Source organism: Tamandua tetradactyla, chromosome 22 (assembly GCF_023851605.1).
Source record: "Tamandua tetradactyla isolate mTamTet1 chromosome 22, mTamTet1.pri, whole genome shotgun sequence".
Lineage (NCBI taxonomy): Eukaryota > Metazoa > Chordata > Mammalia > Pilosa > Myrmecophagidae > Tamandua > Tamandua tetradactyla.
In genome coordinates, this window is record NC_135348.1 from 15780094 (window position 1) to 15792817 (window position 12724).

Genomic DNA, 12724 nt, shown 5'->3' on the forward strand with positions numbered 1-12724 from the left:
AAGATCTAAACATTAGGTCTACGACCATAAAACAGTTAGAGGAAAATGTTGGGAGATATCTTATGGATCTTACAACTGGAGGTGGTTTTATGGACCTTAAACCTAAAGCAAGAACACTGAAGAAGGAAATAAATAAATGGGAGCTCCTCAAAATTAAACACTTTTGTGCATCAAAGAACTTCATCAAGAAAGTAGAAAGACAGCCTACACAATGGGAGACAATATTTGGAAACGACATATCAGATAAAGGTCTAATATCCAGAATTTATAAAGAGATTGTTCAACTCAACAACAAAAAGACAGCCAACACAATTACAAAATGGGAAAAAGACTTAAACAGACACCTACCAGAAGAAGAAATACGGATGGCCAAGAGGCACATGAAGAGATGCTCAATGTCCCTGGCCATTAGAGAAATGCAAATCAAAACCACAATGAGATATCATCTCACACCCACCAGAATGGCCATTATCAACAAAACAGAAAATGACAAGTGCTGGAGAGGATGCGGAGAAAGAGGCACACTTATCCACTGTTGGTGGGAATGTCAAAAGGTGCAACCACTGTGGAAGGCAGTTTGGCGGTTCCTCAAAAAGCTGAATATAGAATTGCCATACGACCCAGCAATACCATTGCTAGGTATCTACTCAAAGGACTTAAGGGCAAAGACACAAACGGACATTTGCACACCAATGTTTATAGCAGCGTTATTTACAATCGCAAAGAGAAGGAAACAGCCAAAATCTCCATCAACAGAAGAGTGGCTAAACAAACTGTGGTATATACATATGATGGAATATTATGCAGCTTTAAGACAAGATAAACTTATGAAGCATGTAATAACATGGATGGACCTAGAGAATATTATGCTGAGTGAATCTAGCCAAAAACTAAAGGACAAATACTGTATGGTCCCACTGATGTGAACGGACATTCGAGAATAAACTTGAAATATGTCATTGGTAACAGAGTTCAGCAGGAGTTAGAAACAGGGTAAGACAATGGGTAATTGAAGCTGATGGGATACAGACTGTGCAACAGGACTAGATACAAAAACTCAAAAATGGACAGCACAATAATACCTAATTGTAAAGTAATCATGTTAAAATACTGAATGAAGCTGCATCTGAGCTATAGGGATTTTTTTGTTTTTGTTTGCTTGTTGGTTTGTTTGTTGTTGTTGTTTTTTACTATTATTACTACTTTTATTTCTTTTCTTTATATTAACATTTTATCTTTTTCTGTTGTGTTGCTAGTTCCTCTAAACCGATGCAAATGTACTAAGAAACAATGATCATGCATCTATGTGATAATGTTAAGAATTACTGAGTGCATATGTAGAATGGTATGATTTCTAAATGTTGTGTTAATTTCTTTTTTTTTTTTCCTTTCCGTTAATAAAAAAAAAAAAAAAAAAAAATTTTCTGTTTCTTCTGAACCAGTTTCAGAGGTCTGTCTCTTTCTTTCTGGAATTTGTCCATTTCTTCTGAATAAATCTGATTTGTTGACATACAATTGTTCAAAGTATTCCCTTATAATCGTTTTTATTGCTGTAAGGTCAAAAATAATATCTCCTCTTTCATTCCTGATGTTAGTAATTTTATCTTTATCTTTTAAAAAAAAAAACCAACTTTGGTTTCATTGATTTTCCACTTTTCTACTGACTATTTCATTAATTTCTGCTCTAGTTCTTATTATTTTTCTCCCTTCTGCTTGCTTTGAGTTTGCGCTTCTTTTTTCCAATATCTTAGGATGGAAGGTTAGATTTTTTATTTGAGGTCTTTCTTTTATAATGTGGGTGTTTTACAACTATACATTTTTCTCTAAGCATTGCTTTCACTACATACCATAAGTTTTGCCACGGTGTCTTCATTCTCTTTCATCTCAAAGTATGTTCTCACTTCCCTGATGATTACTGTTTTGACCCATTACTTCTTTAGGAGTGTGCTGTTTAATTTCCATGTATTTGTGAATTTCACAAATTTATGTCTGATGTTAATTTTGTATTTCACCCCACTGTGATCAGGGAACATACTTATTATAATTTCAATTCTTTTAAATTAATTGAGGTTTGCTTTATGGCCTAACATATTGTGCTGGTTTGGAAGGATGTATGTCCCCTGGAAAGGTTATATTTTAATCTAAATTCCATTTCATAAAGGCAGAATAATCCCTATTCAATACTGTATGTTTGAAACTGTAATCAGATCATCTCCTTGGAGATGTGATTTAATCGAGAGCGGTTGTTAAGCTGGATTAGGTGATGACATGTCTCCACCCATTTGGGTGGGTCTTGATAAGTTTCTGGAATCCTATAAAAGAGAAAACATTTGGGGAATGAAAGAGATTCAGAGAGAGCAGAGCAGAATGATATAGCCACAAGAAGCAGAGTCTACCAGCAAGCGACCTTTGGAGATGAAGAAGGGAAAATGTCTCCCAGAGAGCTTCATGAAACAGGAAGCCAGGAGAAGAAGCTACCAGATGACGCCGTGTTTGCCATGTGCTCTTCCAGATGAGAGAGGGACCCTGACCGTGTTCACCATGTGCCTTTCCAGATGAGAGAGAACACTCTGACCGTGTTTGCCATGTGCCCTCCCACTTGAGAGAAAAACCCTGAACTTCATCTGCCTTCTTGAACCAAGGTATCTTTCCCTGGATGCCTTTGATTGGACATTTCTATAGAATTGTTTTAACTGGAACATTCTCTCGGCCTTAGAACTGTAAATTAGCAACTCATTAAATTCCCCCTTTTAAAAGTCATTCTGTTTCTGGTGTATTGCATTCCAGCAGCTAGCAAACTAGAACAGATTTTGGTACCTGAGGAGTGGGGTGCTGCTGCAGTTTGCAAATACCAAACATGTTGGAATGGCTTTTTAAATGGATAAGGGGAAGAGTCTGGAAGAGTTGTGGGAAGCTTGACAGAGAAGGCCTAGAATGCTCTGAAGAGACTGTTGGTAGAAATGTGGACCCTAAAGATACTTCTGATAAAGACTTAGACAGAAATGAGGCATGTGTTATTAAAGACTGGATGGAAGATGAACCTTGTTTTAAAATGGCAGATAATCTGGCCAAAAGTGGCTTTGGCTATAAGGCAGATTTTAAAAGCCATAAACTTGGATATTTAGCAGAAGAGATCTCCAAATTAAATGTGGAAAGTACAGCCTGGTTTCTCCTTGCAGCTTATAGTGAAATGCGGCAGGAAAGAGATAAGCTGAGAACTGAATTCTTGCGTACAAAGAAACCAGAAATTGATGTTCTGGAAATTTTAGGGCTTCCAGGAAGGGAGACCCCAGAGAATAATGCCCCACATGAGGTCTTGGCCAAACATGGAACTAGTCAGCCATTTCATAGAAAGCCAGGATTGTACACGGAGTTATCCAGGAAGGATTTGTGGAAACTCCTTATGTCTGATGGGCATGATCCAAAACTACTGCATAGAGAGCCAACGAGAGTGCTGTGGGACCTGTATAAATAGAGCTGCTGCCAGTCTGGACTGGGAGGCTCAGAGAAGGGACACACTGGAGGAAAAATAACTTCAGAGGCAAAACCAGGGAGGCTGAGGTCTGAAGTCAAGAAGTCTCGGGCCAGAAGAGCGGACCCACCCAAGCCCGTGAAGAGGGTGAGTTTGCCCCAGAGGCAGAGGATGGGCCTTCCACCTGCTTGCAGTGGAAGAGTCAAGCTGCCTCAGGCCTTGGAGAGGGTGAAGCACTTTCCTTGGGGTTGGGGAGAGCCTGGCTTCCATGACATGGAGGGGTTGAGTATGTGCCCGGAGATGACAGAGAGCCCAGGTGTAGCCCCAATGTTTGGAAAGGGTGGAGCTGAGAAAAAGACGGTCTCCCCAATGTCCCCCAAGGTTGCATTTGGAGAGAGGCAGGCCTCTGCATAGGCTTTTGGAAAGTGTGGGACTGCCACTTTCTAAAGCCCCAAAGATAAATTATTCTCAGACTCTGAAATCTAATGGACTTTGCCCTGAAGGTTTTCGAAACTGTATGAGTCCAGTGACCCCTGTGTTCCTTCCTCCCTATGGAAATGTATGTATGTATCCTATGACTGCTCCTCCTTTGTATGTTGGCAGCAAAAAACTTGTTATGAGTTTTCAAAGGTCCAAAGTCAGAGGATAATTTTGCCTTAGAACAGACCATACATGTAACTAACTTTGATAGGAGTTCGTATGTTTCTAACTTTGTGTTTCATGTATCTTGCTACTGAAATGGTTTAAGGATTTGTGATATTGTTATGAAACGAATGTATTTGTATACGGGGAACACATGTCTTTTTTAGAGTCCTGAGGGTGGAATGTGCTGGTTTGGAAGGATGCATGTCCCCTGGAAGAGCCATGTTTCCAATCTAAATCCCATTTCATAAAGGCAGAATAATCCCTATTCAATACTGTATGTTTGAAACTGCAATCAGATCATCTCCTTGGAGATGTGATTTAATCAAGAGTGGTTGTTAAGCTGGATTATGTGATGACATGTCTCCACCCATTTGGGTGGGTCTTGATAAGGTTCTGGAGTCCTATAAAAGAGGAAACATGTTGGAGAATGAAAGAGATTCAGAGAGAGCAGAGCAGAATGACATAGCCATGAGAAGCAGAGTCCACCAGCCAGCAATCTTTGGAGATGAAGAAGGAAAATGTCTCCCAGGGAGCTTCATGAAACAGGAAGCCAAGAGAAGAAGCTACCAGATGATGCCATGTTCACCATATATCCTTCCAGATGAGAGAGGAACCCTGACAGTGTTCACCATGTGCCTTTCCAGATGAGAGAGAAACTCTGACTGTGTTTGTCACGTGCCCTTCCACTTGAGAGAGAAACCCTGAATTTCATCAGCCTTCTTGAACCAAGGCATCTTTCTCTGGATGCCTTAGATTGGACATTCCTATAGACTTGTTTTAATTGGGACATTTTCTCGGCCTTGGAACTGTAAAATAGCAACTGATTAAATTCCCCTTTTTAAAAGCCACTCTGTTTCCGGTATATCATTCCAGCAGCCAGCAAACTAGAACACATATGATCTATTGTGGAAAATATTCCATAGGTATTTGAGAACACGTGAATTCTGCTGCTGTTAGGTGAAGTACTCCATCAATGTCTATTAGGTCTGGCTAGTTTATAGTGTTGTCCAAGTCCACTACTTCCTTTTTGATCTTTTGCCTAGTTATTTCATCCAATATTGAAAGTGAAGTATTGAAGTCTTCAACAATTACTGCTGACTTGCCTATTTCTCCCTTAAATATTGTCAGTTTTTGCTTTATACATTAGGGTTTTTTTTAATACATGTGTATATTTATTATTGTTATATCTTCCTGATGGATTGATCCTTTTATCATTATAAAGTGGTCCCTCTTTATCTCTACTGACACTTTGCTTTAAAATATTTTGTCTAATATCACTACAGCCATTCCAGTTATCTTATAGCTGCTATTTGCAAGATGTATCTTTGCTATCCTTTCACTTTCAACTATTTGTATATTTGAATCCAGACTGTCTCTTGGAGATAGCACATAGTTGGATGTTTTTTTAATCCAACCTGAAAATCTCTGTCTTCTGATTAGATTGTTTATCCATTCACATTTAGTGCTATTATTGATAAAGGTGGATTTACATCTGCCATTTTATTTACTGTTTTCTATGTATTTTATGTGTATTTTGTTCCTTTATTCTTGCTTTTCTGCTTTCATTTGCTTTAAGTGAAAATTTTCTGTGGTAGCATTTTAATTTCTTTAAAGACTTTTTCACTAAATATTTGAGTTATTTTCTTAGTGGCTGCTCTAGGGATACCATACATATCAGAATCTATAGCATATTAGTGTAGTTAGGCATAGAAATGTTAGTCTATTTAAATAGTTCTTTTCTTTCTCCGCCCACCTTTGTGTTATTATTGTTATAAATATTACATCTATATGTGTTCCACCTTTCATGATACATTGCTATAATTATTATTCTTTTGTTTTAGAACAATAATTTCAATTCAAGAGTGACAGCCAATGAGGAGGATGACCTGAAGGGTAACACCAATAACATAAAAGGATTTTCAACGTAAATCAAAGCTCCAAACTAAAGAATGGTTGCCTAAACTCACAACTTCCCAGACTTTCATTTCAAAATACTCATGGTCATAAATATGTCTCTAAAACCAGACTCGATACACTCTGTTTCCTTGGCTTGACCTGCACATACGCCCATATGTTCCTCTGCATATTGCCTCCTCAGAAGCACATTCTGCTAGTCCTACAGAACAAATTGCCATCCCAGATAAACTTAAAAAAAAAGTCCCATGAAAGGCAACAAATGTCACTTTCCTGCCAGGACTCCTAATAGCAAAACACACTATCAAGTTCATCTCTAACAAAATAGAAGAAAAGGTAACAGCTAAAAGAGAAAAACAAAGAAAGGGTGTATTTATAATTTCATTCCAAAAAGAAGTTCTCCTGCAATCTACTTTGAATTATGAATTCCCTTCCTCTAGAGCTCGCCTTACCCGAAATGGGGTGTTGATTCGGCTCGTGAGAGTGTCCAAAATGTGGACGTTTTCGTGCTGGTGCATCAGGATAAAACGGAGGAAGATCTCAAGCAGTGCTGGCTCAGAGATGCTACGCAGGAAAAGGTCCAAATAGGCAGTTGTGGTCATGACTTCCTCCACAGTTACCTGTGACCAGAGTGAACACAGGTGAGCATCTTCTCGATGCTATGAAACATGCCACCCCAGCGGTCCCCTGGTCTCTCACCACAATGACCCCATCAAAGGAAAAGCATACTTGCTATAAGAACACACTTAATAGCTTCATCTGAAGCCTATAACCTATTGCATTCCTTAATACCTCATACTGCTTCCACCCCTTAATTTAGTAAGTGAAAAGCAAAGGCATAAAGAAGCAAATTCAAGTATTCCAACAACTCTAATCATAAAATTCAGTTCAAATACCATAAAGATTTTAGTGTTTAATCTAAAAGGAGAAAAAAAGATAACAAAATATTTACATGTTCAGTCAAGAATTATTAGAAAGCTCAGTATAACTTGTTTCATTATTAGTCATTCAATAAACATTTATTGGGACCTGCCATGTACAAGGAATGGAAACATAATATGTTTTCTGTACATCAAGAGGATGCTCTATTATTACTAGAAAATAATAACATAATAAATGAGAAATGAGAACTATAGACAGGAAGCAGTGTAGATGTTCAGATGTATTTCTTAAGAGTTGCAAGTCAAATTTTTATAACTGAATAATATATATAAAGTATTATTTATAAAGTGCTATAAGAACTTGATGCTTATAAAGTAACTGTGATTTTTCAATAATACAAATTCATATCTTCTATTTAGTGGGATTTCCCTGCACAGTAAAATACCAATCTTACAGTGAAAAAGAATCTGAAGAGCCAAGTTTTTCAGAGGGCTGAGAACTAATTCCATTAAACATCAAATTTGTAATTTTAAATGTTTTTATTGGAAATATTTTAGGAGCTAGTATACACTTCCTTGTCCTCCTAAAAGGAGAATGCAACATCTTGTGATGAAAGGGGTCATTATCAGGGTCATTGATTGTCTTACTCTCTGTAAGAAACACCCAAACTCAGATGCATGAAAATCATCAGGAAACCAGTTTAAACTTTTATATTCCAACACTGCACCTTAGAAATCTTAGCAACACCCATTCCCTGTGAGTCAAATGCACTTGATACTAAATGAAACAGGTGACAAAACTTAGTGAATAATTATATCTCCTCATTCAATTTCCATCTTCTTTCTTCTTTCCCCTTAAAAGTGTCAGCACTGTTAATGGCTCATTCCTTTTATACTACATTCCTCTTTCCTTATAGTTTTCTCCCTTCAAAATTTCCAGATCAGTTTAGAAACCATATCTCCAAATCTTCTACATAAGTGCAGGTAGGCCCTGAGTAGATGCATCTGTGCATAAGTGTTTGGAGACATCTATTTTGGCTGCTTAAATTACTTTAAAAGAAAATTCTTGCTCGCAGCTATATTCTGGATAGATTTAGCTGAGGTGGGTTGAAGTGGATGAGCCTGGGTGGATAGATATTACCAAATAAGTTTTGTTTGTTTTCTTTATTCTAAGTAAGGCATGTTTATACAATAAATTTGAATCTACTCTCTCTTAGAATCTATTGAAAACTCACATAGCAGTGACCTGAATGGCGGGAGCACAGCATCAGAACACAAACACCCTCCCCCTCCAGTTTAGCACGAATGCTATGAGCCCTCAAACACTCAGCACACTACTGTGTCACCTGACCAATTTTAAAGGACTCTCTGTGCCCCAAATATAGTGAAGAGAAAGAGGCAAGCATTAACCATTTGGCAAATAAATGGCCTTGAGAAGAGTGTCCCTCATGGACTGGCCCTGCTTCTGAAACAAACTGCTCTGTCCTTGTGTTTTGTGGTGTTCTCAAGTCCTGTGCTCATGGCACTGTCCTGGGACACACACACTGTTTTTTTCTTTATTACCCAGTGTGGTATACAGGGACTGGCACATAGAAGGTTCTTAACGTTTCCTGAATAAATGACAGCTCCCAAGGATCTAGCAATTTACATTTTCCAGAGTTGAGCTTAACTTTCAATTCCTCCCTATCCTTCCACATGTGCTGGGAATGCCCCAGAGAATGAGGACTTTTTTTTTTTTAAATATATATAAAGACATATAAAATAACTGATGTCATCCAATACAGCTAAGGGGGAGGTAACTCACAAGCCCGAACATGTAGTTACACTAGCTTACATGCTTTCCACCTTGGCAATCTCAGGATCCTTTAACAGAAACTTAATCCAAAATGGCTTAGGTAAAGTCTATTTCCCTAGCAATCCTGATCACTAATCATTCTAAAAGGGCCATGTGTGTAGTTTCTGGAATTCCATATTTTAAACATATCTATTGAGTACTGCTGTGATGCGTCATGCAGAAATCTAGGAGCTGCGTTTGCACCAATAATGCAGCATCAGCTCCCTCCCTCTTTAAGTTACACATGACCTTAATAAGCTCAAAAGCATAGCGATACACTCTTTAGAATATAGGTCTTGGTCTTTGGGAGCTGACATGAAAGGAGGGCATTAAGCATCTATGGTTTACAACTCTTAGGTTGGATAAATGAAAAGATTTTATTTCTTTTTAGAAATCAGAACTGTCATTTATAAGTAAGAGGTTTTAAGAAAACCCTTGGAGGGGCAGCATTTACATAATGTACTATAAATATTAAAATTACAACTTAATTGAACATCAAGCTGAAGATTCTATAATCACAGTCACACTCACCTTAAATAAATATCAAAACCAGGAAAATTTGGTACCTTTCTCTTTCCCATTTCCGCCTTCCACCCTATCCTCTTAGCTCTTACAAGCCTTTTATCCCAGAAAATCTTTTTCCTGCCCCATTATCTTACTTTTTAGAAACTTCCTCTAACCCCCCCAAATAGGCAACCTTGTTAATGAAGATGAGACCAGAGCCTGCGATCATTTGAAAACAATGAACCACCAGAGAAAAGAAGTTCTATAGTGCAGAACATAAAACTGAAACTAACACCCCAAAGAAGCACTTGTAGAATAAGAAACTAGCATCCTGCTCATGATCCAAGTATGAGGGAACATCAGCTGTTAATTTAAGTAAGACATTTTGCTTTATAGATGATTGCCAATATTTCTTTTATCTTGTTCTATAAAGAATCACAGATAGCTATAAATTTCCATGGAAACAGTAAATGAGGTTCGACTTTACTACCATATCATACATAATAATCAAGTTTAAGAATACAAAAGAATGTTATTTCTTACTAAATGCAGAGCACAATGACCTTCATGACTACAAAGATTTAAGGAAGATTCAGTCCTTGCAAACAAATAATAATTCGTGACAAGGTAAGTATACCCATGACCCTGAAGTATATATCTCCTAGACATTCTGATGTGCTTACTTTTCAGTCAAAGTGCTGACATGGGTACTTGATTTTACTGCTATAAAGTCCAGTTCAGTTCACCCTTTGAAATAATCTCTTTCTTTGCCCACTTTCTCCACCTTCCACTAGCCTTACCTGGGTCTTTTCTTTGTGCCAAGCACACCCTTCACCAGTTCCTGAAACTGGTGTTTTTTCAAACAGTAGTTTAAGGCCCAATAATGGATAGTGAAACCAATTTTATTGTTTCACTACTGATTTAGACCAGATTCAAGTAGAAAATATCAAAGTACAACTGCATATAGTAAGGGTAAGTACTGTTTTGCAAAGTTTTTGCATACATATTTTGTTCAAATGATATATAATACAATATACTATATATATGTTTTGCTTATTAATCAGAAAATACATAAGCAAATATATAAGATTAATTTTTGACTGTGGGTTACAGTCAAAACATCTGAACAACACTACCCTAGCACTGAAATACCCCAAACAAACAATCCTTTCTGCCACCCTTTTGCCCACCCGTTCTCTTAACCAGTTTTTCTATATTTCAGGCTATTCTCCAGCTTGGTCTGGACTGAAAGAAGAGTAAGCATAGTTGAGATCAGTTCTCTGACAAGGATGCCAATCGAATTTACAGTCAATCTACTCCTTTTTATTTTAGCCTAAGAGCTCCAAAAGTGCATTTTTATTCTTTATTAAAATTTCAAGCTTCTCAGAAATGGACAAAATAGTCAGCTTTCTTTAAAAAAGGGGGAAGGTGGAAAGAGAGAAGGTGACACCACATGTCACATTCCACTTCTAAAAACTCAACACTCTGTAAACAAATGAAGACAAGAACCAAGCCCAGCCATAATACCCAAAATAGCAGCAGCACATTAACTTAATGCATAGTGTAGGAGTGAAATCGAGCATATAGACATTCTGACCTTTCAGTAATCACCTCTAATTGGGCAACTCCATTTGCATCTAAATTAGCACGTGAATCCCACCTGCAATGGTAGGTTTATGTGTGTCCTAAAATACAAATTTCACAATTAAATTGTTTTCTGGTGATCCAATCACATTGAACAGATGGATCCTACCTTCTGTTATTCACGCAGGTGGCAGGCAGTGGGGTGACAGGTGTACCCTCTCCAAGTTAGAAGACACCCTTCCTTGCCTTTCCCTTTGATATCAGAGGAGAAAGCTAGTTAAGCACGGGCTCATACAGGTCACCTCTGAGCCTAACTCCAGTTAGGAACAATGAGATTCAGGTGACTCCAGACCACTGCCAGCAGCAGTGGGGAAGAGAAATGACAGAACTAGATCACATGAAACAGGAATGAAAGGGCCCTTTCAGGAAACCCAGCTGCTAGAAAGAAACAAGCTGAGGGACAGACAGGCAGGACGCATGTCTACCAGAGTGCAGCAATTGGATGAACTCTTCACAGTCATCTTCCTTCAAGAGACACAAAGTGCAATGAAGAAAATCCAAGTACAGAAGGAAAGACAGATACCCTGGCTCTCTGTGAGCAGCCCTAACGCTTCAGCCAAAAATTCAGGACTGAAAACATTTAATACTCAAGGTCTGAAAATAACCTTCAGTTGATGACTCAGACTCCCTCCCTCCTGGTCCCTCTCATATCTCCCTTCTGCTCCTCAATCTCTAGGCCACATACTCCTCTGATACCACCCCCAGAGGCAGCTGGAGAGGTAAAAAGAGGTGACTGACATCCAAAGTCAATAAGTTTGGCTACTTACTCCAAAATATTTGAGGAAGAAGGAAATTAAAATCATGATTACAATAAGGATTTCCCCCAACATATTTTGGGGGAAAGATAAAAATGAAAGCCCATTTCTGTCCTTCTTTTCCAACTTTTCTTCAATGCATCTATAGTACTTTTATAATTAAATGTAATAAAACTGTACCTTCTGGGAGGAAAAGGAAAAGAGAAAAACAAATGGTTCACCTGAATGGTGAAGCGCTTTTCCATCTATCCAGCAGAAGGCGGGGTTGAGGTCTCCTGGGGAGAATGGCAGCCAAGCACCTGCGATAGGCTTGGGGAGAAGGTGCCACACTTGCTGCACAGGCACTGGTAACTATCACGGTAGCAAGGGGTCCTTGCCGAGCACTGCACCTTTATGCTGCTCCCAGTACACTCCGCTGGCCCAAAATCAAGGTGTGTGAACGAATATCTTCTTACAATAACCCCAAAATACACTTCATTTCAGATTCGGCTGATTTTTTATTTTATTTTTGATGCTGCTTTTCCCAGTTTCTCATTGTATAGATTACATGGTCATGAATAGTATCAACTATAACGGATGCTGCACCTTTCTAACTTTTCCTGCAGTTCCTGGCAATGGAAACCAATTAGAATCTGTGCTATCCAACAAACTTTTGTGAAAAGCACATGTGAAGCTCTGCACTAGATGGTGGGGATAAAAAGATGAGCAAGACATATTTCTGAATGTTTTGCTATTTTAAGTAGAAATCAAAAGTATTCAGTAATTCTAATTAAGACCTGAACATATGTGAGGTCCACAGCAGGAGTTACCATGTTAGCCTTGCAGAGAAGACGGTTGTCAGCACTGAGTAGAAAATGAGGCTTGGAGGAAGAAGAGAGACCTGTTTACAGAAAGAACACAGGCTTCGGAGCTAGACAGAGCTGAACTCAAGTGCTAGCATCTATTAGCTGTATGACCTTGACTGTGTTACTCAATCTCTCTGAGCTTTTTTCTTCCTCTGTAAAATGAGGATAATCCACAACCTTAAAAAAAAATGAGAAAATTAGAGGTAGTATGCATAAATCTTAATACATAG

The 12724-nt window shown here is 38.3% G+C and overlaps 1 protein-coding gene across 27 annotated transcripts in view; it reads right to left on the bottom strand.

Annotated features, from left to right (window-relative positions):
* Nucleotides 1-12724, bottom strand: part of FHIP1A (FHF complex subunit HOOK interacting protein 1A) — a 354626-nt gene that overhangs the window by 51441 nt on the left and 290461 nt on the right. For all 27 annotated transcript variants that reach the window (XM_077139811.1, XM_077139801.1, XM_077139793.1 and 24 more), the window contains one exon: nucleotides 6484-6651. In XM_077139811.1, the coding sequence (XP_076995926.1) occupies nucleotides 6484-6651 (168 nt within the window). The remainder of the gene's footprint in view (nucleotides 1-6483; nucleotides 6652-12724) is intronic.